Genomic DNA, 26,994 nt, shown 5'->3' with positions numbered 1-26,994 from the left:
GTTTTGGGGCGTTATTTTTCAATTTTTTTTTAAAATCACGCCCCACTACGGGTGGTCTTAATATGATTGTAAATATTTTGACATAATAATCTCCTACTGTATATTCTCTCTCCCTCCAACAAAACTGAAATCAACAATTGTTCATACGCTTTCTCTTCTTCTCCAACGATCAATCTACGTACTTGCTGCCGTACGCTAGGGTTTATGCTCACTCAACTCGCAATTACACCTCAATAATATCTTGCAGGCATCCTTTTCCAGTTAAGGATCATATGCTTTCTGCAAATTGTTCGATCGAGCTTCATTTTTGTTTTAAAATTCATTTTCGTAGTTTGTTCTTTCGTTATACTAGTTGAAATGTTCGAATTGTGTGTTCCAGCCCGCATTTAGGTTTCGATTATAGTTTCTAACAATGAAATGATGATAAACAACACTAGTGTACGAACAGAAGATGTTGTTTTAAATTTAGAACACTTGTTTCTAAATTTGCATTTGACTTAAGTTTGAACATATGTTATATAGGTAGAGGATCATGTAAAAAGTGCTCAAAGTGTGAGAAGTGTATTATAACACTATATATAATACTATATAACACTATATAAACACCGTATAACAATATGTAACACCATATAATACCATATAACACTATGTAACACTATATATCATTATAGAACAAATATAACACTATAGGTTGTCTGATAGCATGTCTATGATAGATGTATAGTGTTATATTTGTTATATAATGTTATATAGTGTTACATAGTGTTATATGGTATTATATGGTGTTACATATTGTTATACGGTGTTTATATGGTGTTATATAGTATTATATATAGTGTTATAATACACTTCTCACACTTTAGGCCCTTTTTACACTATCCTTACCCTGTTATGTATTTTAGAGATCCATGACTCTAAATTATGAATCCTCAGAGTATGCTGCTTGTGACTGTTTATATATTAATTTTAAAATTTTCACAATATTTGAGTATATATATAGTGTTTATGATATTAAGCAAAAGTTTTCAGAGAAATGTTAGACCTTTTGGAGTACTAAGGTTGTGTTTAGGAAAGGCTAGGCTATATAAACATCGCCGCCACACTATCTAGACACTACTGCCGTGTCATATAGGCCGTATGATGTCATATGATACGCGAAAAATTGTTAAATATGTTTGCGTGACACAAAGATGACTGGTGTGACCAATGGCAAAGTCATATGGCTTGATTTTTGCTTTTTTTTCCCTTCATTTTGGTTATTTTGGGTTTGTTCTGTCGTTATATCCACATTTAGGAATCGATTATAGTTTCTAAGAATGAAATGATGAGAAACAGAACTGTCGTATATGGAGAGGATGTTATATAAATGCGAAATTGATACATGTTTTACAGTAAATGTAACACGAAATTTGCATATCATTCAAGTTTTACGTATTTCACACCTGTTATGTATGTTAGTGATCCATGACTCTAAATTCTGAATCATCATAGTAACTGTTCGTAAATTAAAATTCACAATATTCAAGTATTAAACAGAAGTTTTCAGGGAAATGTGAGACCTCTGAGAGGCTTGAGATCCGTTGGTCTATATTTTTTGGCACTTAAGGTTGTGTACTTGCGTTTATTGCATCATCAATTAGGAATTAGGATATCTGATATTTTCATTTTACCTTAATTACACCCCCTTAATGTCTCAACATGCATTTAATTAACATCTTCATATTGTCTTGCGTATGTTTTCTGAGTAGATGGATATCAGTTCCGGTGAAGAGTCCGAGTTTAGTGATTCGGAGATTTCTGATTACAAAGATAAGCCATACGAACAACTGAGGAATGGAAAACTTAAAGTTAAGTATTCCGGTGGCATCTATAGGTGTCCTTTTTGTGCTGGCAAGAAAAAACAGAATTTCAAATACAAAGACTTGCATCAACATGCTTCTGGAGTAAGCAAAGGCTCTTCAAACAGAAGTGCAAAGCAAAAGGCGAACCATCTTGCTCTAACATTGTACTTAGAAAATGAACTGGCAGATGAGGCTGAAAAGCCGCTGAAAGTAGCAGCGCCAATCACTGAAGAAAACGAATTGTTTTGCTGGCCTTGGACTGGAATTCTGGTCAACATAGTCAAAGAATCAGACGGTGCGAATGATTTTGAGAACACTGAATATTGGATCAAGAGATTCTCAAAATACAAGCCTGAAGAGGTTGAGCTGTTATGGGATGCTGAAAAGAGAACCGCAAAAGTATTAGAAGTATTATAAACATAATTCTTATTTATGATATGTAATAGTTATGTTATTATGTAAGTAGTGAAACGATGTAACTCGAATAATGAACCGGTGTGTCGGTTGGTTGATACCCTTTCAAATGGCAGTTATTCCCGCCATTTGTTCAACCGAAATGGACACTAAACCGCTTCCTAACTGATATATATATATGGCTTGGCGGGAACCATTCTCGTTACCAAGACAATTATTCATCCAATTGTCCCTACTTACTTGTAATCATTCACTATTGTCAAACGTGGTTGTTCTTTGTTAATATGGAGCAACGATATGATAATGTTACCACTGCAAATCCGATCAAACTTACCGCTGCAAATCAGATAAGGGCCCAACAAAGTGGTATCAGAGCAACAGAGTATTCAGATCCCCGGGCATCTTCCACAACATTACCGTGTCAACACTGTGCAGACGAGAGACGGGAACGGAAGTGGCTGATGAAGCGATGTTACTATTGTAATATTCCTGGCCACCAAATCTCCAACTGCAAAAGGAAAGAAGAGGATGAAGAATCTCAGTTGATACGAATCGACATTAACACCGGTATGGAACAACAACGTGAGAATGAAGATGATGATCAAAGAAAGGATCAGATAATGGAGTATCTAGTAGTCGGAACAGACGGAGGTTTGTGGTCAGAAATGTGGTACGTAAGCAAGACTCTCAAACATCATTTTTCTGGAAACCTTAATATGTTTAAACGTATGAAATGTATGAATGATGTCGAAACCAGAACGAATGAAAATCAGTTTTATTTTATTCGGGGAATAGGACCGGTAGACGTTATTTCAGGGGCAGAAAAAATCAGGATTCAAAGTGTGTTTTTTACACAAGATATAGATAGGAACGTCTTAAGTTATGATCAACTAATTACACAAGGATTTACTGTGAAATTTACCGGTGATAACTTATTTAATTCTGGGATCCAGACCTGAAACACTTAACCCAGAATTAAGAAACTTGACCCTGGAGACATCGTCCCAAACCTGAATCCCAAAAATAAATTCCAATACCCTAGAATAAACAATTGAAATATTAAACAACCAACATTTAATAACTTATTTAAACAATTTTCACAACCCTAGAGTATTCTTAATAAGATAACTCGCACATAGAAACAAGAAAGCAAAATCTTTTTGTGGTTTTTTTTTTTTAATTTGAACTAAATTAAATAGGTTAAACCTAAGAACATATTTACACTAATTATCTTTTTGTGAAATCGGAGCAAAGGAATCATATCGGTTTTACTGTCAGTACCCAACACAAGAACCATAGCATTTTAGTTTTAGTCTTTTAGAATGATGTTGACAGTTTAAGACGTTCAACGGTATTGTGGTCCACTTAAGTTTTAGCACGCTTTCGAACACTATTTTCGAGATATGGAATTAAGTGTCTTAAAGGCTGACAGTAACTATGTTTACCCACCTCAGAATATACTCCCGTATCAAGGTATGCGCGAGAGATCATCTTACTGGTGAGTATACCATTTATCATCTGTTTTTTTTTTTTTTTGACGTATAAGCTAATGTGAGATACTCACTTATTTGATTTTCAGATGCAAAGGGCACAGGAGCAAGTCATTTGTGATAGAATCACTTATTGAGGATAAACTTGACTCCCGCATGATTTTGTGGGACATGTGATTGTTTATCACTTATTTGGGTCGAATGCATCAAGAATTAAGGATATTTACACGTATGTATGGTATCATGGAAGATCTAGACTTGCGTCCCCGTTATTTTCCGGTAAAAAAAACAACCATGATACCCAGATGATAAACAGCATAAAGACCACGTATCTCAGAACCTCGGCAATCTATCAAACGAAATTACGGTACCAAGACCATATATCCGAGAGATGCGCCACACGAGTTACGCAGTTTATTATGTTTATATACCAAAAACAGGTTCTTATTTACGCGTAAAACCTACCGAAGCAACGTATGACGAAGCTGTCACAATTAACGGTTACCTTTATATATGTATATAGCCATAGTCCTGCACCAGATACGACTAACCGATGTACTATCATTTCCCTTATATCTCAACACGACTTCATTTTAGATTTTTCAAATGTTTTTGTATTTTTCTGAAAATTTATCCTACAACTAAGTAAAATATTTTTGGAGTTTTTCAATTTTTCGAAAGAAGTAAGAACTATACAGAAAAGATAAAATAAAGTTTCTATGCGAGTTTGGAAAGCATTTTACTCTGGGTTGATCATGCCAATCATTCGGACCAGATTTTCAAATCTAGCCCGATCGAATGTTTTCGTAAACAGGTCGGTAAGATTATCCAAGGTGTCTACCCTAACCACTTCTATTAAACCCTTCTCAGCACAGTCGCGAATAAAATGATGCCTAACATCTATGTGCTTAGTGCGTGAGTGATTTACCGGATTGTTTGTTATGGAAATGGCAGAGTTATTATCAACAAGGATAGGAGTTCGAGTAAAATTCAAACCGTAGTCCCTCATTTGCTGCTGAATCCACAAGACCTGAGCACAACAGCTTGAGGCAGCAATGTACTCGGCCTCGCACGTGGATAGAGAAACGGCAACCTGCTTTTTGCATTGCCAAGAGACAAGACGATTTCCAAGAAGTTGTGCGCCGCCAGAGGTTGACTTTCTGTTCATCCGGCACCCTCCGAAATCTGCGTCAGCATACGCCATCAAATCCAGACCACCTTCAGCTGGATACCACAATCCAAGCTTAGGCGTTCCTTTCAGATATCTGAAAATACACTTGACAGCTTTCAAGTGCGACTCCTTCGGAGTTGATTGGTACCTAGCACACAAACAAACAGAGAACATAATATCTGGTCGTGAGGCAGTAAGATACATCAATGAACCTATCATTGCTCGATATAGAGTCGGATCCACTTCAGGATCTTTCTCATCATCGGGTGAAAGCTTGAGATTTGTCGGCAGAGGCGTGTCATAGGGTAAGCTATCTTCCAATCCAAATCTTTTGAGAATCTTGTGGACATACTTTGTCTGATGCACGTACGTCCCGGTTTTTTCTTGACTCACTTGAAGACCTAAAAAGAATGATAACTCGCCCATCGCGCTCATTTCAAACTTTGACTTCATCACCGTCTCAAACTCACGACACAATTCTTCATTTGAAGAACCAAAGATTATGTCATCAACGTAAATTTGCACGATCAGAAAATCTCCCCCTTTCTTCAAAATGAACAATGTGGAGTCGATTGCACCACGCGAGAACCCATGCTCCAAAAGATGCTTTGACAACGTCTCGTACCAAGCTCGAGGGGCCTGATGGAGACCATAGAGAGCCTTGTCCAACAAATAGACCTTGTTGTCTAACCCTGGAGCTTCGAAACCCGGTGGTTGGGACACATACACAGTTTCACGCAATTTCCCGTAAAGGAAGGCGCTTTTCACATCCAACTGATAGACTTTGATACGCATGTGTGCAGCAAAGGCTAGAAACAAACGAATAGCTTCCAGTCTTGCCACCGGTGCATAAACTTCTGTATAATCAATCCCTTCTTCCTGATTGAAGCCTTGAACAACCAACCGTGCTTTGTTTCTGACAACGACACCCTTATCGTCTTTCTTGCACTTGAAAACCCATTTCGTGTTGATTGCATGTTGGCCTTTTGGAAGATCGACCAAATTCCACACCTTTAACTTGTCGAACTGAGCTAACTCTTCTTGCATCGCCTCACACCAAGAATTATCCTTCAGAGCCATCTGATAGTTCTTCGGCTCTATCTGAGAGATAAAACATTCATGCAGGCTAAGATTGTAGATTTCCTCTTTCTTGATAGCAGAGAACAGACATTGCATTTCTGAAATACTCCTTCGCGTTTGCACTCCAGCACTTGGATTCCAAATAATATTATCAACAGGATGATGAATATTTGTTCTTGGAACTGGGATTGCCGGAGCTTGAAGATTGTTTCCCAAATTCGATTGAATCTCCCCCTCAGCATGTGCATTACTACTAGAAGCTCCATCATTACCAGAAGACGCATCAACATTTGGATATGCTGAAAAGTCAACGTATAGATCTCCACTTGTAGTTTGAGCAGCTGCATTGGGGATCTGCTCAGCAACAGCATCATTTACGGTCGAAGAATCAGCGACTGGAACATTCGAAGACACATTAGTAGGAATACTTGCTCTCCAGCTCGCATCCACTTCATCTTTGTTCACAAGATGTGTGTATACAACCTCCGAATCTTCTTCTGAAACATCAGGAAGATCAAACGAATCAAACAATTTATCATAATCATATCCGCTTTTGGGACCGAATTCGGACGGTGGAGGATCAAAACTCAAAGGAGTTATGTCAAACACGATCTCCACTATTCGCTTCTTGATGTTATAAACGCGTTTGTTTGGAGTTTCATTGGCATAACCCAAAAAGAACCCAATTTCACCAATTTCCCCCATTTTCGGAGTATCTTTGGTGCGTTTAATAACACATTTAATCCCAAAAGGCTGAAAACCAGAGAGGTTCGGTTTCCTGTTTTCAAGCAATTCATAACACGTTTTATCTTCTCTTTTGACAGTAAGCACATGATTTAACACATAACATGCAGTGTTTACCGCCTCGGCCCAGAAGAAAATTGGCAATTTTGATTCAGAAAGCATAGTGCGGGCCGCCTCAATCAGGGTACGATTCTTCCGTTCTGCAACTCCGTTCTGTTGAGGAACATATGGAGCGCTGAACTGATGAATTATTCCCATTTCCCGACATAATCATCCATAGACTGATTTTTAAACTCAGTGCCATTGTCACTTCGGATTTTCTTAATAGGAAGTGAACAGTTTTTCTCAAGTTGTTTGAATAAGTCTCTTAAAATACCAGCAGTTTGATCCTTAGTTTTTAAGAAAAATACCCATGAGTAACGTGAGAAATCGTCAGTGACAACTAAGCAATAAGACATCCCACCAATGCTAGCAACATGGATCGGGCCGAAAAGATCCATGTGAAGCAATTCAAGTGGTTTTTGGATAGAGTTAACTGTTTTCTGTTTATGAGGCTTTCGTTTGATTTTTCCTTTTTCACATGATTCACATTTGTTGTGCATATTGAAACTACGTAAAGGAACCCCCAACACCAAGTTGTTTTTCACTAAGTGGTTCATTTTTCGCAGATGCACGTGGCCCATTCTCCTATGCCAGAGATATGATTGATCTTCAGTCGCCTTTGAAAGTAGACAAGTCACTGGAGCAGACGAGTTAACCAACGGGCGCATATCCATGACATATGTGTTATTCACCCTTGGAGCCCTCATAACGATCCAATCTTCAGGAACAACAAATCCCGGACGCAAAACGAAGCAAGCTTTATCAGTGAACAACATCGTGTACTTGTTATCACAGATTTGAGAAACCGACATCAAGTTATGCTTCAATTCTTCAACGTAGTTCACTTTATGCAGCGTGATTTTTCCATTTGACACAGAGCCTTCACCAGTGATATATCCACCCTTTTCACCGGCAAAATTCACATAACCACCACGAAATTGTTTAAAATTGTTCAATAATTCTTTATTTCCTGTCATGTGTCTGGAACAGCCACTATCGATATACCAAATATAGATAGCCCTCTTCAGCTGCTCCTACACTCGCCAACAAAAATTTAGTTAGAGTGTGGGACCCAAGCCATGATGGTCTTGGGTCGTCCTGATTCGTCAATATAAGAAAACTCTTTGAAATAACCATCATCGCCTCTGTGTCCATCATTTCCATTTCGGAAATTGTTGGAATGAGTCCCCGCAAATCGTGGATTATACGGAGTTGACGATCTGTTGGTATAACCAGAGTTTCCATACCCTCGGCTTCCATAGTTTTGGTAATAGTAATTTTGATTCCTCGGTGACTCAAAATTCCTACCAAATCTAGGAGCATCTTCGTGTCTTGAGAATGATCGTGGATGATTATTCGAATGCGGTCTTTGATTTGGAAATCGGGGGGGGGGGGGGGGTGACGCATTTCGATCATTCACGAATCTGTTCTGTGCATGAGGTCTAGCATAGTTGTTGTTCGAACCTCCAGAAAGATTGTCATTCTCAACTCCTTGAAAGGTGACATGATTTTGTCGTCTGTGAGGGGTTTTCTCACGAGTATCATGTCTTTGAGGTACATTTTCTGATCTGTCCCCACGGTTAATAACAACGGGTTTCTCTTCTTGATCCTGATTTTGTTGTGATTTAACATTTGGTTTAACAACTGGTTTTACTTCTTGTTTAATCACTTTGTTTTTCTCAACCATTTGATTTTTACCATTTTTCTTTTCAACATTAACTGATTCATTTTGTGGCTTGTCAACAAAAGGTTTCTTTTGATCAGGATCAACAAGTGATTTACCCCTGTCATCTGGACAGTCTGCTGCTAAGTGTCCTTTCCCACGACACTTGTAGCATTTGCGAATTTTCGCAGCGTTCTTCGGACGTTCCTCATGATCGGTCGAAGATGATGAGGCATTGGTGTAATTTTTCAAAATTTGGTTCACAAACTGAGAGTTGGAACCTGTTTCAATTTTTACTTCTTCTTTGATAAAATCCTCCCCTTTAACAAACTCAATTTTAGGGACATTTTTCAAAGTATTTTTAGTTTTCCCACGTGACTTAGGTTTTGACTTTTCATTTTGAACTTGATTGAAAATTTCCAAAATCTTGTTGCTTATCAAATTTTCAATGTTTTCAAGGTTCACCTCATTTTTCTTTGAAATTCCACTCTTCTTCGACTGATCTGAGTCAGTGACTTCATCTGGCTCAGATTCTGACTCACTTTGTGGTTCAACTGTCAGAGGGGTTGTTGGCACAAAGTTTGCCAATTCAGGATCGATGCTTGGCATTGATGTATAATTATGGTTTATCGGTGGAGGCACCTTGTTATAACCAATGCCAAACATTCCTTCCTCAGATTCTTTGAGACGTTGGCTGTTAATACAGAAGTTCATCACTTCGGATGAATCCCTGAACTTTTCAATCTTTCGTTGTAAATCTAAAATCAGATTATCTTTTTCCAAAATGATTTTGTTCTTTTCCAAAACACAATTTTGATTCATTTCAAGTTCAGATTTTAATTCCTGATTTCTAAGATTACCCTTAGCCACCAGTCTCTCAAATTCAGAGATATCATTTTTCAGCGCTTTTATCTTAATTCGGTGTTCTTTATCCAAATTAGATAAAACAGCAATGACTTCTCTGGATTTTTCTAAATCTGCAATTAAGTTTGTGTTATGAAGTGCATATCTATCTATCTTAGTCACAAACTCAACACATCTAGCACATCGCTTATCTACAGAAGATGATTTTATCTCAATGCCAGCCATGAATGCACAAGCCTCGTTTTCTATGGAGTTTTCTTCCAACCTTTTAGCTTCTGCATCCGCAAATTGCTGCATTTCGGCTGTGGAGATGTTGAATTCAAAGCGTTCTCCCTTTTCTCCATCTTCTGTCTTGCTAGACTTCTCAATGGTCTCTTCGATCGAAGGACTTTCATTCTCAGCAACATTTCCCGAATCTAACTCTTCCCCAAACACTTCAGCTACAACTGCAAGCTCCTCAATGCTTGTCTCTTCAACAACCTCTTCATACACTTCTTCGTTCAAAATTTCAGCTATAAAAGCTTGTGACACAATAGCTCCTGAGATGTCTTCCAAAGCACAACCCCAGTCATAAGGCTCAGTCACATTTTGTAGAGGTTGAGCCACCATAGCATTGTTTGTCGAAGGTGTAAGATTTTCAGACCCACTTGAACGAGCACTTGAGTTGGAGGCAGCATTTGATGCATTGTTTTGAGGTCTTGAGTTGTTTCCTCGGGAGTTGTTGTCTCTGTCAGATCTTTCCATCTTCGGCTTTCGACAATCACGTGCGAAATGCCCGTAGATCCCGCAGTTGTAACACTTTACCTTTGACATGTCGACTCCCATTCGAGTCTTTGTCTGACCTCCTATGAACTTCCTACCCGTCTTCAGCAGAAATTTCTTCGCTCTACGGACTAACAGTGCCATATTGAGCTGTAGATCAAGTTCTTCCATCTCGTCTTGATCTATCTGATCAAAGTCTTCATCGAGACTTGACGGTTCAACGAGTTTCCCAAGACAGAAGTTCTCGTATGCAGTCATGAAGGACGCCAACAGACCCATATTTTCTTCAATCAACTTCAAACCGCTTGCATCTATCTTAGGAATGTTCACACTTGTTCCTTGAGATTTCTGAGCGCCACTAGAAGAGTACATCCCTTGATTTGAATTGGTTGTTCCACTTGAACTGACAGTGTTGCTTATGAAGGCGTGTTCACTTGCAGGACCTTCATTCTCCGAATACAAAGCAACACCGACACCACCATTACTACCCTTATCCGTTGGTTTCGAAGCCTTATATAACTGAGGATCTTGGATCTTCTCGAAATCAGATGCTTGATCTTCCATATTCCAAGCGTAACCCCTCAGCTTCTGAACAACTTCTTCCAATGAAAGCTCTTCGTAGAGAACACCCTCTCTGATCAAAGCGGTGTACATATTCCATTCTCTCGAAAGACAATTCAGAAACTTCTCAACCTTCTCGAATTCAGTGTAGATACCCTCTTTACTTCTATCAAGTTCGCTCAGCAGATGATAAAATCGATTCACAGTGTCATCAAATGATTCATTCTTCAAAGCCTTGAACACAACGAATTGAGTCTTCAAACGTTCGAGACGTCGTTTCTTGTACATTTCGTTTCCTTCATATCGCTGGATCATACTATCCCACAATTCCTTTGAGCTATTTCTCTTACGAAACGTATGAAGTATAGACTGTGTCATTGCCATCGTTATCATTGACATAGCTTTTTCTTCACAGTCATAAAACTTCTTCTGGTCGTCAGTAAGCGCCAAGTACGTATCAATCGTCAACGTACGTACTGGAGTAGCTCCACATCCTTTAACGATGCACAACCAGATTTTGATGTCTTTTGCTCGAACATATCTTTCGAAACGCTCCTTCCACTCAGGAAAATCAAGTTCGTTGATCAACAAAGGAGGTTTGTCGTTACTTCCTACCTCAGCATTGTGCTTGAGGTTTTGCACCATTGTAGTCAGATTGTTGTTTGCCATTTTTAGGAAACAACAGAGAACTTCCAAGCAGTGAAGTGAGCCTTAATCAGAGTGTGAATCCCGGATCACAGAAACCTGAAATAGAACACAAACAAGGAAATCAGACACAACACTAGAAATTTAACCTCAGACCAACTATTTGATGGAAAAAATTCGGACTCCAAGCCTTAAAAAAAATTCGGACACCTAATATAAACCTAAAACTCGGACTTAATAAATAAAAAAAATCGGACCTTGGAAATATGAAACTCAGACACACTGAAGAAACTCGGAATCCAAAATCAACTAAGAAATCCGGACTCACTAGAGGAAACTCTACTAAACTCGGACCAAGTATTAAACTTAAATTCGGACTTATAATAAAAGAAAACTATACTAATAAAACTCGGACAAAATAAAGATGTTCAAGAAATTCGGACCTATAATAAAAATTAGACTAAACTCAGACTTCAACAGGAGCTCAAACTCGGACCTAAAAATCTAAATGCTCGGACTCTATATACCTAAATACCTCGGACTATATATTTTCTAAAAAACTCGGACTCAAGTAATTAACCAAACTCGGACTCAATTTAACACTTAAATAACTCGGACCTAAGTCATAAGAACAAACTCGGACTCGATGGATAAGTTAAAGCTCGGACCTAATGATATCTAAATAACTCGGACTATGTAAAACTAAATAACAATGATATCTAAATAACTCGGACTATGTATAACTAAATAACAATGATATCTAAATAACTCGGACTATGTATAACTAAATAAAAATTCGGACTAACTATATATTTATAAATGAAAACAATAACCTCGGACTCAATGACAAAAGAAAATTCGGACTTAAAGCTAAACTTAAAAACTCGGACACTATATATTTTCTAAAAAAAAACTCGGACTCAAGTAATTAAACAAACTCGGACTAAGAAAATTTTGAAAGAACTCGGACCCAAATACAAACTAAACTCAGACAAGATAAAACTCAGACACAATTTACCTAAAAATAGAAAAATTCGGACCAAACTAAACAAAAACTCAGACTCTTAACAACTATAAAAGGAAAAACTCGGACCAGGAGAAAAGCTCAGACTGAATTTGAAAACTCAGACAGTTTCAAAACTCAGAAGAACCAATCTTCGGAGTATCTCCCCAATGTGACTACACACTGGTTCAATAATACCCCGGAGACACAAACACAAAGTGTAAACCACGGACCAAGCTTCCAAAGATCAAAACTCAGAATCTTTATCTCCTTCAAAGCTTTGTATGAACAAGAACAAAAACCCCTGTAAAACCCAGATGAAGAAAACACTAAAAACTCACTAAACTACTCAAAATCCATCATCCAAACACTAGAAATGAATGAAGAATCATGAATAATACACAAAAACACACTAAAATCTCACTAAACCCTATCAAAGTATGAACTAATCTCACCAAAACCTTCAAACTAAGAACACCTACAGTAGTATGAGCACACTGCTCTGATACCACTTGTAAGGCCTCCTAATCCAAGATCTCACTCAGCTAAAGCAACCAACAGGTGTGCGGAATCCACCTGATGATCAACCACTGTAGATGAAACACAAGAATGCAAGGATTTGAGAGAGAAATCAAGAATACACTGAGTATTCTTGATGAAGATGAATGACGTCACTCACACAAAGCGCCGCCAGACAAAACACAATGATTAGGGCACAGAAATTCACACAGAAATCGTTACCTTGTCTATTCCATATTAAAGTATATATACAAGGTGAAACCCGGACTTTCAAGACTAACTAGAAAGCCTAGACAAAACAAATAGCACAAAGCTCAGAGCTTTTGCCACAAAACTCAGACAAAAGCTAATACTATACAAAACTCTGACTAAACAAAAACCCTTGCAAACCTTGGACAAGCTGTCCCTAGGAACTTCTTGGGACAAATTGTCCCTAGGAACTTCTTGGGACTAAGTTTCCATAAAACTCTGACCAAGAGCTCTCCCTAGGAACTTCTTGGGACTAACTATTGACATTTGTACAATAAAGACCCTAAATATTGGAAGACTTGCACTTATCACCAAAAGTGCATTAACACTAACTGATATATATATATGGCTTGGCGGGAACCATTCTCGTTACTCATTCCAAAGCTTGTCATCGACCATGTTCTTCTAGCCTTTAGAATCTGCACATGCAAGAAATCTAAACGCGTAATGAGAACAACTGCTTGGAATAGTTAGTATAACCAAATGACACACGAATGACCATGTCACTATCAAACACCGTCCGACAGTTCGAAAGTTTAATAAATTTCTCAATTTCAGATTTAACTTTCAAAACTTGCAAATTTCGACCGTTTATGAAGATTTAGTCAATTCGGTTTTCGTTCAGGTTTCAGGTAACGAAGACTCGAGCTCCAACATCGTACGATCGAAAATAAAGTGGAAGAAAAATCTTTTTGGTTTTTTTTTTTGGTTTTTTTTTTTATAAAGTTTATATTAAAACTCACCTAAAATCTTTTTGGTATTTTTGAATAAATTAAAAGGCAACAATTTTAATATCCTTTGAGTGTTATCAAACGACATCACCGCTAATGTCGTACTGATATGCACCAAACGACGAAACTGTTTAAAATAAAACAATAAAAGTTAAGCGGTAAATAAATATATACAGACATTCTTTTTGCGAGTTTCGAGGGTAAGAGAATCATATCAGTGTACGGTCATGTCAAAACACTCTTGTTATTCAATTAGTTAACATTAAAATAAGCATCCTATAACAATTATCGGTATTGTTGTCCACTTAAGCTCAACTTATCAGATGTAATCATGGCGAGGGGATACGTTAAGGTATGATTTATACTTACCGACCGGTGTTCATCCACATCACGACACATTCCCGTATCAAGGTATGCACGAAAATTCATCTTACCGGTGAGTATACCGATTATCATTTGTTTGAACGTATAGGCTGTGAGATACTCACTTATTTTGATTTGAAAACAAGCCCTATGTGATATAATCACTTATTGATGAGGAACTTGATTTTTATATGCATGAGGGCACAGGAGCAAGTCCGTGAACAGGTCAGTACTTCCGTACAGCAGAGAGACGAACTTGACACCCGGATAAATGTGATATTTTATCACTTATTTGGTATGGACATGTGATTGTTTATCACTTATTGAGGTCGAATGCAGTATGTAATATGTACACGTATGTATAGTATCATGGAAGATCTAGACTTGCGTCCCCGTTATTTTTCGGTAAAAGATACAACCATGATACCCAGATGATAAGCAGCATAAAGACCGAATATCTCAGAACCTCGGCAATCTATCAAACGAAATTTCGGTACTAAGACCATATGCCAATGAATGGTTCCCACCTGATCTTCAGTCGATTAAGATTTATATCACTCTGCACACTTTAAAATGATTGTGAGCCTACCGATACATCTTATATAGAGCTGCTTATCGTTTTTCATTTAAGGTTTAAAGAGGTTTGGATAGACCACTGATGTACTATCATTTTCTCTTTTGCTCGCCAGGAAACTCATTTTTGTTTTTCTATTGTTTTTGTGTTTTTGAAATTTTTCGATGTTTTTGGATTTTCAGATTTTCAGATTTACTCCCCCTAAAATCAATAAACTAAGATAAATTTAAGACACAAAGATATTTACAAAAATGATTTTCCGATGTTGGTTTACTCTTGCTTGACCTTAATGCCGTTTACCAATAATAAAAAGTCAAATCTTGATTTGTCAAATGCTTTGGTAAATAAGTCGGCACGTTGGTCATCGGTGTGGACCTTAACAACATCGATTAGCCTTTTCTCAAAGCAATCACGTAATCACGTATGAAGTGATATTTGATTTCGATGTGTTTGGTCTTTGAGTGCTGCACAGGATTTCTAGTGATCTGTAATGCAGCAGAATTATCAACGTAAATAGGAGTAGTTAGGAATTCAAAACCGTAGTCCCGCAATTGTTGTTGGATCCAAAGAACTTGGGAGCAACAACTTGAGGCAGCAATGTATTCAGCTTCGCATGTTGAAGTAGCGACGCACGTCTGCTTCTTGCACTGCCATGTGACTAGGCGATTTCCTAAAAACTGACATCCAGCCGTTGTGGATTTGCCGTCGATTTTACATCCGCCATGATCAGAATCACTGAATGCGATCAAGTCAAAGTTATTATCCCTAGGGTACCATAGACCGGTGTCCGGGTAACCCTTCAAATAACGAAAAATCCTTTTTACAGCTGCAAGATGTGAGGCCTTCGGGTTGACTTGATATCTGGCAAGCAGGCACGTTGGGTACATTATGTCTGGCCTTGATGCTGTGAGGTACATAAGAGATCCGATCATCGCGCGATAGTATGAGGGGCTAACAGCTTCACCCTTCAAGTCTGGAGTAATTCCGTGATTTTGTCGCAATGGGGTACCAATGGGCGTTGCATCAGACATCTGGAACCGGCTCAAGATGTCACCAACATATTTAGTCTGATGGATGAATATCCCAGACTCGGTTTGTTGCACTTGTAGGCCCAAGAAAAAGGTCATTTCCCCCATAGCACTCATCTCGAACTTATCCTGCATAATGCGCTCGAAATTCCTACACAAAGCATCATTAGTAGAACCAAAAATAATATCATCAACGTATACCTGAACCAGAAGAAGATCTCCATCTTGTTCTTTGATGAAGAGAGTACAATCGATAAGACCTCTTCGAAAACCATTCTCCAGCAGATAGGTAGATAAGGTTGCATACCAAGCTCGTGGCGCTTGATGAAGACCATAGAGAGCTTTGTTGAGCAACCAAACCCGATCGGGATGGACAGGATCTTCAAAACCTGGAGGCTGTTCGACATATACCTCTTCTTCAACCACACCATGTAGAAATGCACTTTTGACGTCCATCTGATAAATCTTGAATCCTTTGAAAGACGCATAAGCCAGAAAGATCCGAATAGTTTCCAGACGTGCAACAGGTGCATACACTTCGTTGTAGTCGATCCCTTCAATCTGACGAAAACCTTGAACGACTAAACGAGCTTTGTTCCGAATAACCACTCTACGGTCGTCTTTCTTGCATTTGAAGACCCATCGAGTGCCAATCTTCTTGTAGTTCTCAGGTTTTTCAACAAGCTTCCAAACACCAAGCTTTTGAAATTGCTGTAATTCTTCCTGCATGGCTTCAACCCAAGCACTATCTTTCAATGCTTCTTTCCACGATTTTGGTTCTTCTTGTGACACGTAACACGCGAAGGACCAGTCATTTTGTTGACCAGATTCTCTTATAGCTGAATACAAACCAGCATTCCGGTTGTTTCTCAGCTGATTACGCGTCTGCACACCGCGATGGACATCTCCTATAATATTCTGCTGGGGGTGGGTATCATGAATCCTCATTTCCGGATTATCTGGCACACGAGCATTGATACCCCAATTGGTAAGATTAAGATCAACAACCAACTCCACACCCGGAATGTGGGTAGAGGTGGATGCATTCCCTTCAGCAGTGTCTACATTCTGCGTATGAGGTGTATCACCAGAGGCACCTTGAACAGGAGCAGCTGCATCATGATATTCATCATCTTCAGAAGAGTCATTATAATCAGCAGCATCTTCATAAACCTCATTTTGAACCATATTGTTGACAGACGAAGAAGCTTGAGGGTCAACAACAATAGGTCTAACCAAAGGCGAGACAGCAGCGTTGTCACTTTCCAACAACATCCTAGCCGCTGCTGACTCTTCGTCAAAGGTTGGCAGATTAAAGGAGTCAAATAGCCCATCATAATCGAACATCCACGGATCACCCGGAGCCCTAACAGGACTCGTGTACCTTTGAACCCTCACTTCACTCCATAGCTCAATCTTTTTGGTAGCTAGATTCCAAACACGAAAATTCGGAGTAGCATATCCAAGGAAGAAACCCTCGATAGCTCTTGCTCCAAACTTTCCATCCGGTTCAATCATAGTACATGGAGCACCAAACGGTTCTAGGTAAGAAAGATCCGGTTTCCTTTTCTGAAGGAGTTCGAAGCAAGTCTTGCCATGTCTCTTTACTGTAAGAACTCTGTTTAACGTGTAGCATGCAGCCGATACAGCCTCCCCCCAGAATTGAATAGGGAGTTCCGACTCTACTAACATTGTTCTTGCAGTTTCTATAATTGTTCGATTCTTCCTCTCCGCGACACCATTTTGTTGTGGAGTATAACGAGAACTGTACTCATGAAGAATGCCTTTAGAAGTACAAAACTCATCCATAACTTGATTCTTGAATTCTGTTCCATTGTCACTTCGGATCCTTTTCACTTTCAACGAATAGAGATTCTCCAACATTGTAAGCAGATCCTTGAGGATGCCAGGAGTTTGACTCTTGTGTGCCATGAAGGATACCCAAGAAAATCTAGAATAATCATCAGTAACAACTAGACAATAGGCATCACCGAACGTTGTCTTGTGCTTTATAGGTCCAAAAAGGTCCATATGAAGACGTTCGAGAGGCATGCTGACAGTGTTGATTTTCTTCAAAGGGTGAGCCTTCTTTGTTTGCTTTCCTTTTTGGCACGAGACACAGATATCTTGTAAATGAAAACTTCTCACAGGCACACCATTCACAAGATTATTTTTCACCAAATGGTTCATCTTTCTCAAGTGAATGTGTCCCATTCTTCTGTGCCAAGATATAGACTCCTTTTCCGTGGCTTTTGAGACAAAGCAAGTGACTTGTGCAGATGTTGTAATCGCTTGGCTCATGTCGAGAATATAAAGATCATTAACTCTCGGAGCCGATAAGAGAATCCATTCTTGTGGAATTTTGAATCCAGGTTTCAGCACATAGCAGCCGGCATCATCAAAATGCACGGTGAATTTCTTATCGCAGATTTGCGACACACTGAGAACATTGTGATCAATTTGCTTAACATAATTGATCTTATCGAAGCACACGATTCCATTTGAAATGCTTCCCTCTCCAGTGATGAATCCGCCTTTGTCTCCCGCAAAAGCAACATACCCTCCTCTAATGTTTCTCACGTCGTATAGGAGCCGTAAGTCGCCAGTCGTGTGCCTGGATGCTCCACTATCAACAATCCAGTGACTATTAATAGTTCCTCCTAGAACATCCTGCACATGTCATTCAAACATCAGTTGAGAATGGGGACCCAAGCCTTAGTGGTCTTGGGTCGTCCCTGAGCACCACGAAACATGATATCAATCTCTTGATGGTTTTCAAGAACAACTGCTCCCCCTGAATTGTCACCCGCCTTAGGTAACCAAGTTCGTTTTTGCCTACCAGTTTTTGAAGATTCTGGTTTTACAGGTTGTGACACACTTGGTTCCCTTTGAACTGTTTTAATCTCAGATTTTAAAGCTTTTTCAACAGTTTTCATGTTCTTACGTCGTTGTTTAGTTTCTTGTTCTTTTACCGTTCGTTTATCATGTTTAGGTGAAACTGACCGACGTTGAGGATGAACTGTTTCAGGTGGAGCTTTCTCAACAAATTTATTCTTTGGAGCATTTGGGCAGTTTTTGATGATGTGCCCAATTTCTCCACATTTAAAACATGTTCTCCTTTCAACAAATTTTGGAGAACTTGATTGACCACAAGATGTCGAACTCGTGGAACCCGAGGTACTAGCCTTTTCATCACACCCATTTGTGCGTTGAGTGTAATTGTTATCACTGTTACGTTTTAAGATTGTGACTTGTTTTACAAAATCAGTGTTAGATTTGTTCTCAAAAGTTTCAATCTTATCAGTACCCTTGGATGACACGAATTTGACATCTTTTGCTTTCTTTTGAAATCGAGCTCCTTTTGTTTCAGACTTCACCTGAGAGACTTTATGCTTTTGAGCTCGTTTGACTGGTTGTTTACCATTAGAAGCAGTAGGTTGTTGAGTGGTTGAGGATTTTTTATTACCAAACTGTTTTCTAATCTCAGCCTTAGGAATTGGATCACATTGTGTTACAACAATTCCCGGAAGTGTTTTTCCCAAAAATTTGTTTGTGTTGTCTTCAAAGACTTTGTCAATCAAAGATTTATTTACATTTTTAATTGGGAAAACATGATCTGAGTAGATTTTATTATCTCCAACCAATGTATACAACACGTTACTGCTTTTAACAGTAGACACACATGTCTTATCAACCTTGACAGGATCAATCACTTGCTTCTTAACATATGGAACATCAGGAGTATCAGGATCACAAAGAATGTGATTCTCTCGTGGAATAACTACTCCTTTCATCTTGTTAAGTGATTTATCCTGTTCACCTACATCCACTTCTGATTCATCATCCGATGTCTCATAGTCCTCGATAATTGGAGGACTTTGCTTCATGGATGATGAAGTTTCTTGTTGCTCAGAAGATGTGTTTGAAGAATTGTCCAGTTTGAACCCTAGGCCAGCAGCAAATTCCTCAACATCTAGAGGCACACTGGGTTCATACCGAGGCATTTCCTCCTCATCAGGCATCTTGGTATAATTGTTCATCAAAGGGGGCGGACATTTCTTATACCCTATGCCTTTCTGATTTCCCTTCGGTTGTTGAACATCAATGATGTGATCAAGCACAAATTGGGAGTTAGAATAACTATCCAATTTTTGTTTGATCGCATCATGCTCGCATTGGGCAATGGCTAATTGCTTCTTAGTTTCTTCCACAATGTTAATATATTCATTTATACTTACTTGCTTGTGGTAAACTACTTTGTTAACCTCGGACACATTTTTCTTTAATGTTTCTATTACAGATTTAAATTCTTTTTCATTCCGTGTTAAAGCCATGTTCGCCTCTTTGCATTTTGACAGTTCAATAACCAAATTCTGATTATGACTATGAAGCTTTTCTGATTCAAGCTTCATATCAGCACATGATTTACAAACACTAGGAGCAGGAGGTTCAGAATTTACCTGACTAGAAGAGGCTGAACCGTTTGCCATAAAGGCAGTTTGAAAAGAAAAAGCTCCATCTTCAGAAAATAACTTCTCCATTTCCTTTGATGCAGTAGCCGCCTTCCTAATCAGAATTGATTTCTGACATTTAAGCTCATCAGCTTCATTCAGTAGATCTTGAATATCATCACCTCCTTCCTCCTTCACATCAGACTCTGAGTGATTATCCCCAGAAACAGAGCCTTCTTCATCAGAACTTCCAGAATAACCAGAACTGTCATCACTTCCAGAGGACTCTTCTTTATGAACATGCTCGATGATCTTTGCATAACAAGTTGTTCCACTTCTCTGATCATCATCACCAAATTGCACAGACCAGTCACATCCCTCATCAGCTTGAACAGCCAAAGCCCGATTGGGATTTGAAGTTCCAGGCTGGCCCTGATTGTTATTAACTGCCACCATCCTCCTCTCACGGTTTTCTTGCTGGGCATTCACATTTGTAGTATTCGTCTGGTTTCTGAAAGGGTTGTGATTGCCATGTTTTGTTGGTAGAGTGCACTCACGTTTGAAGTGCCCTTTATTACCACAGTTGAAGCATGTAACGGCGTTGATATCAAACCCATACTTCGTATCTTTCTTTCCTTCCAACGAAGTTCTACCAGTACGAGCCATGAAGTCTTTTGCCCTTCTAACTGCACTTGCAAAAGCCCACTTAATATCCATCAACTCCATTTCTTCCTTGTCGATCTGTTGATAATCTTCATTGGTCATGTTGATGTTTCCAAGCTGACCTGCTACCAAACCACAGTAAGCACTGACCATTGTATTAATAATTTCCATGTGCTCCTTAGCAACTTCAATGCTGAGGTGTGAAAGGTTTGAATTATCGACTCGGATTGTGTTAGGGTTTTGAGGTTGAGGATTGCTTGTATAGTGAGCCTGTTGTTGTTGTTGTGGAGGTTGGACTTGTGGCTGTGTTGGGACAGGAATGTAAGACCTTGGATCAAAAGCCGGAGCAGCAGTTGATTGAGGAAACGGAAGAGAACTTGTGTTGGACACAAATGCAGTTTGCAGTTTAGGTTGCTGTTGCTGAGCTACAGCGGATCTTGCTAAAGCATCGAAGCCTGGAAGGTACATTTCTGTATTCTGAGGAGCGGGAGCTCGCTTTGCTTTCCTGATTTCTTCATCATTTTTATGTTCTAGCTTCTGAATGAACTCGTAGATGTTAACCGTGTCTAGAGTTCCAGTGTGCTTCAACAACTCAATAAAAGAACTCCATTTTGGAGGTAAAGCGTCAGCAAACCTATTCACCATGTCTTGTTGAGTAGATACAAACCCACTAGCGAGTGGGTTTGTATAACAAGTTTTGAAAGTTAAATCTGAAATTGAGAAATTTATTAAACTTTCGAACTGTCGGACGGTGTTTGATAGTGACATGGTCATTCGTGTGTCATTTGGTTATACTAACTATTCCAAGCAGTTGTTCTCATTACGCGTTTAGATTTCTTGCATGTGCAGATTCTAAAGGCTAGAAGAACATGGTCGATGACAAGCTTTGGAATGAAGACACGACGAGAAGGCGCTCAAAAGATGAAGATGATCGAGTTGCCGCTGGTTATCATCAACACCACAAGGATCTCATTTCATAAAGATCAAGTCATTCACGAGCATAACTCAAGGGGGAGCTTATGTTAAGGGGGAGTTTGTCAACACACTTCCTACATGATACGGGTAGTTTGTTGATACACTCTCTGCTTTCAAGACGTGAAGACTTTAAAGATCCTCCGACATTGAAGACTCGAAAGGACATCAGAGTCTTGAAGACATGATGATCAAAGATGATCAAGATCAAGACAAATCTGCAAACGTCGAAGATCAAGACAAAGCTACAGCCAAGGGGGAGTTTGTTGGTGCACTTGTGTCTGTACTTTGTCTGTATTTAGTCACGATGTAAACGATGTCCATGTCAGTCCTGTAAGTTGACCAAGTCAACCGTCCTCCTGGTTTGACTTGGCCAAACAATCAGATATTGGTTGTAACTTGTCTGTCTCGAAGGATGAGTGATCGAAGGATAATGTAGATCCTTCGATCTCATCGAAAGATATGCTACGAAAGTTACTGTTGGACTTCGAAGGATATACAATCCTTCGAAGTATTTGAAGATCTTTCGATGGCTTTGTGATCGATAGATGATCCTTCGTGACATCTATCGGATCCTTCGGTCAGACATGCTGGGCTGGGTATATATATACCCATGCAGTGTATGTTAGAAGATAGAGATGCACATAGAAAGATAGAGAGACTTTGAGAGCATTCTGTCCAAAAAAACACACACACACTTGAGAGTTTGCAAGTTAGATTTGTAAACATTGTGCTTGTAACCGGAACCTTCATACGTATTAATACAGTGGTGTTAATCGGTGAACCTTGTGTGTTTGTCTTTCTACTTGCTTCATCCCGGTTTGCTTGCTAGCTTGGATTCCGCACTCGCTAGTGGGTTTGTATAACAAGGTTTAGGTTCGTCATCCTCCGAGAGGGACCTACAAGATTTTTTTTTTTCACCGATTAACACCACTGTATTAATACGTATGAAGGTTCCGGTTACAAGCACAATGTTTACAAATCTAACTTGCAAACTCTCAAGTGTGTGTGTGTTTTTTTGGACAGAATGCTCTCAAAGTCTCTCTATCTTTCTATGTGCATCTCTATCTTCTAACATACACTGCATGGGTATATATATACCCAGCCCAGCATGTCTGACCGAAGGATCCGATAGATGTCACGAAGGATCATCTTTCGATCACAAAGCCATCGAAAGATCTTCAAATACTTCGAAGGATTGTATATCCTTCGAAGTCCAACAGTAACTTTCGTAGCATATCTTTCGATGAGATCGAAGGATCTACATTATCCTTCGATCACTCATCCTTCGAGACAGACAAGTTACAACCAATATCTGATTGTTTGGCCAAGTCAAACCAGGAGGACGGTTGACTTGGTCAACTTACAGGACTGACATGGACATCGTTTACATCGTGACTAAATACAGACAAAGTATAGACACAAGTGCACCAACAACAATTATTCATCCAATTGTCCCTACTTACTTGTAATCATTCACTATTGTCAAACGTGGTTGTTCTTTGTTAATATGGAGCAACGATATGATAATGTTACCACTGCAAATCCGATCAAACTTACCGCTGCAAATCAGATAAGGGCCCAACAAAAGCGTTTGTGACGTTCAACAACAGTTTGATTGGTTTGAAAAATGGTATAGAGTTTGGGAAAGCTTTTGGAGCTGAAAATCCGTCTGGTTCAAGTAGTATTTATGCATGGCTAGCTCGTGCAAATGATTTTGAATCACAAGGGCCAATAGGAGACTACCTTCGCATGAACAGGGATCTGAAGACGGTATCGGAAGTTGCAAAAACCAGAAAACGACCATTGATTGAATTAGCGAGTCTGAGATCGACATGAGGAATGAAAATCTTGATTAGTTGCAAAGCAAGTGTAATCAGAAAACCATGTCTTTAAGTAGGACGATGGAAGAAATAAATAACATGCAACAAGATTTCCGCGAAGGTTTGTTACTCCCTCTTCTTTTCTCTATGTACTTTCCCAAACAGACAAGTTTGCTATGCATTATATTTGTGTTCTCTCGTGCATTTCTTTGTCACTTTTGCATAAAATAGGTAACAAAATTTTGGCCCGAGTGCCAAGTCAGAAAATTACTACACATCATCATGTTTGAGATCTTTCTACCAATATTTTTAACGCTTTTGAGGGTATTTTTGAAAGAATATAAACATGGTTACCCAACACAGAAATTAGATAAAACGACGTTACCTTTTTATGCAATAATCCTGTTAAATGAATACCTATTTGCGTGGAGTTCCATTTTTACAAGGTTGAGGTTTTGCTAACATGGAAGTATTGTTCTTCTTCAGAGAGAAGAAAACTGCAGGTCCTTGAACAGGAGCGTGTCAATGCATTATTAGATGAACGAGAAAGGGCCCATGCTGAGGTGGACAAACGTGAGAAACAAAGATTAGATGAGGAGAAAAGAAAGGTGATTATTATACACAAACACCATACACACACACACACACACACACATATATATATATATATATATATATATATATATATATATATATATATATATATATATATATATATATATAGGGTAGGGCTAGATAGAAAACCCTATATATATAAAAAACCCGAGAAAACCCAAGCTCCCGACATTTTTTTTTTTTTGAAAAAAATAACACATGTAATATACATGTTTTTAAGACTTTTGGGCCAAAAAAATCAAAAAAGCGCCGAAGGAATATTTTAAAAAAAAAAAAAACAAGTTTCAGCAATTTTCAGCGAAATTATGTTTTTTTTTGCTTAACACGTGTTAGGAGCTGAAATTTGTTTATTTTTTTAAAAAAAATCCCTTCGGCGCTTTTTTGTTTTTTTTGGCCCAAAACACTCTAAAACATGTATATTACATGTGTAATTTTTTTCAAAAAAAAAAAATGTCGGGAGGTTGGGTAAAAATGGCTTCCCATTTGGGTTTCCAGAGTTTTCTAAGAATTTTAGGGTTTTTTATCTAGCATTATCCTATATATATATATATATATCCACATTTTTCTATTATCATATGTGTTATTTATATTCTGTTTATGAATCCAGATTGACATGGGAAAGAGTTCTCTGAATATGGCCTCCATAGAGCAGAAAAAAGGCGATGAGGATCTCTTAAGGCTGATTGAAGAGCAAAGGGTAATTTACAATTTTGCCTAAAGTTACCCGTTTGATGAGACCCCATTTAGCCACCTCTACTCTTGGTACTTTTTAATTTACAATTATGATTTACTACAATTATATCACAGAGAGAGAAGGAGGAGGCGTTGAAGATAGTACTTGAGTTAGAGAGACAGCTAGATGCCAAACAGAAACTAGAGATGGAAATTGTGGAATTAAAAGGGAAAGTGAAGGTGATAAAACTTATGGCCGATGAAGATGATACCGCGGTTCAGGGGCAGATAAAAAAGTTGAACGATGAGCTGGAAGAAAAGGTAGAGGAAATGGGTGATTTGGAGGATATGAATCAAACTCTTGTGGTTAAGGAACGCGAAAGTAACTATGAGTTGCAAGAAGTACGCAAAGAGTTGATTAAGGTGTTTAAGGGCATGAAGGGTATGTTTAGTGGACATACTAATATAGGGGTGAAGAGAATGGGAGAAATCGATTCGAAAGCCTTCCTTGATGCCTGCAAGGTGAAGTATGGCTCTGAAGAAGCTCAAATCAAGGCCTCTGAGTTATGCTCTATGTGGCAAGAGGAACTGAAAAATCCAGCGTGGCATCCGGTAAAAGTTGTTGCCATATCTTATTAACATAAGGTATGCTGCTTCGAACTTTATAAATACAGTTTAAGTCTATATGCCTGTGTAAAAGTTTTAAGAGTAAAGTCTTGTGCACAATGCAGGAAGTAATTAATGAAAATGATAAAAAGCTAAAAACTCTTAAGGTAGAATGGGGTATTGGAATCTTTGATGCAGTGGTTGCTGCATTTATGGAACTGAATGAATACAACCCCAGTGGTAGATATGAAGTTAACGAACTTTGGAACTTTAAAGACAATAAAAAAGCTTTGTTAAAGAAGGTTATTAGCTATATCCTCAAGAATTTGAGGAGCCTTAAGCGCAAAAGAGGCCACGGTTCGTATTTTTTTTATCCATTTTGCAATCATGTTTGTATTACATGTCCAAATCTTTCTTCTTTTCTTTTTTGAAATTTTTTAACACCTATTCTACATTTCTCAAATCAACCTGCATGCATCTACTTAAAATGGGTCGATTCGTGTTGTGTTTTATCTCAACCGGCCCAAATCCGAAGAAAGAGCTTTAATGTATACAACTTCCTAATTGTTGCAATTAAAGATTAGATTGTTATTGTAATTGACACTCATCATTGCAAAAAGTCAAAAGAAATTACAGATACGGGTTTGTGTCAACCCAACCTAACCCATTTGATTCGGCGATACTAAAATTGACCTGTTTTTGACGCGTTACCTAGCCATCTTGCCGCATATGGTGTATTGGACTATCCAAAACAAGTGGGCTTGTTTGGTTGTTAATGGGTCAAAATGGGTTCATATCAAACGGATAACTTTCATGTGTGGGTCAAAGCAGGTTAGGTCTGGTTGTTTTTTTATCCAATTTTACAAGTTCTGTAAATATATTTATATAAATATCAACTATGTTAAAAACTAAATTATAAAAGTAATAGCTTTAAAACATAATGGTTTAGAACGTTACATAAGTTTGAGTATTAAACTTGGACGTCAGACGACCTTTGCCCTGCCTAACCCATTCTACATGTTATGGAATAAATACCATCTGAAATGACTCGTTTTCAATTTTCATATAAATGGATTGAAATGGCCACATGATGTTTCTAACTGTGAGATTTTTGTTCTTTGGTACAGATAACTGAGCTGGCGGTTGCACAATAGCAATCATAAAGTAGTACATCCCTCTTTTCCTTCTGAACTAGTTATTGGCCCTTTGGGCATCCAGCAATCACTCTTATCATGGCCACTTGTCTAATCTGCCCATTTTTTGCCCCTTAATGGCAATAGAACTTGCTTAAAATGGCTGCTTTACATACTCTAATATATAACAAATAGTATAGGAAAGCGCTGGTATATGTCATCTCAGCACAAAAATACCTCATTTTTGCTTAAATC

General features: G+C 38.5%; 1 protein-coding gene across 1 annotated transcript; it reads left to right on the top strand.

The window, feature by feature from the left end:
* The first annotated feature begins 1,709 nt into the window (after window positions 1-1,709).
* On the top strand, window positions 1,710-26,994 carry LOC110932934 (factor of DNA methylation 1). The gene is made up of 7 exons (XM_022176186.2): window positions 1,710-2,240; window positions 23,481-23,712; window positions 24,200-24,321; window positions 24,936-25,025; window positions 25,136-25,612; window positions 25,732-25,963; window positions 26,734-26,994. The coding sequence occupies exons 1-7, from the start codon at window positions 1,749-1,751 to the stop codon at window positions 26,739-26,741; spliced, it is 1,653 nt and encodes a 550-aa protein (XP_022031878.2). The 5' UTR covers window positions 1,710-1,748; the 3' UTR covers window positions 26,742-26,994.

This window comes from Helianthus annuus, chromosome 4 (genome assembly GCF_002127325.2).
Source record: "Helianthus annuus cultivar XRQ/B chromosome 4, HanXRQr2.0-SUNRISE, whole genome shotgun sequence".
Taxonomy (NCBI): Eukaryota; Viridiplantae; Streptophyta; class Magnoliopsida; order Asterales; family Asteraceae; genus Helianthus; species Helianthus annuus.
The sequence above is the reverse complement of the archived record's forward strand: the minus strand, read 5'-3'. Positions and strand labels throughout refer to the sequence as shown.

Coding starts and splice junctions, on each gene's coding strand:
- LOC110932934 (XM_022176186.2), top strand. CDS start 1,749: ATGGATATCAGTTCCGGTGAAGAGTCCGAGTTTAGTGATTCGGAGATT. Junction 23,713..24,199: donor ACCATTGATTGAATTAGCGA/GTCTGAGATCGA, acceptor GTTCTTCTTCAG/AGAGAAGAAAACTGCAGGTC. Junction 25,026..25,135: donor GGCTGATTGAAGAGCAAAGG/GTAATTTACAAT, acceptor ATTATATCACAG/AGAGAGAAGGAGGAGGCGTT.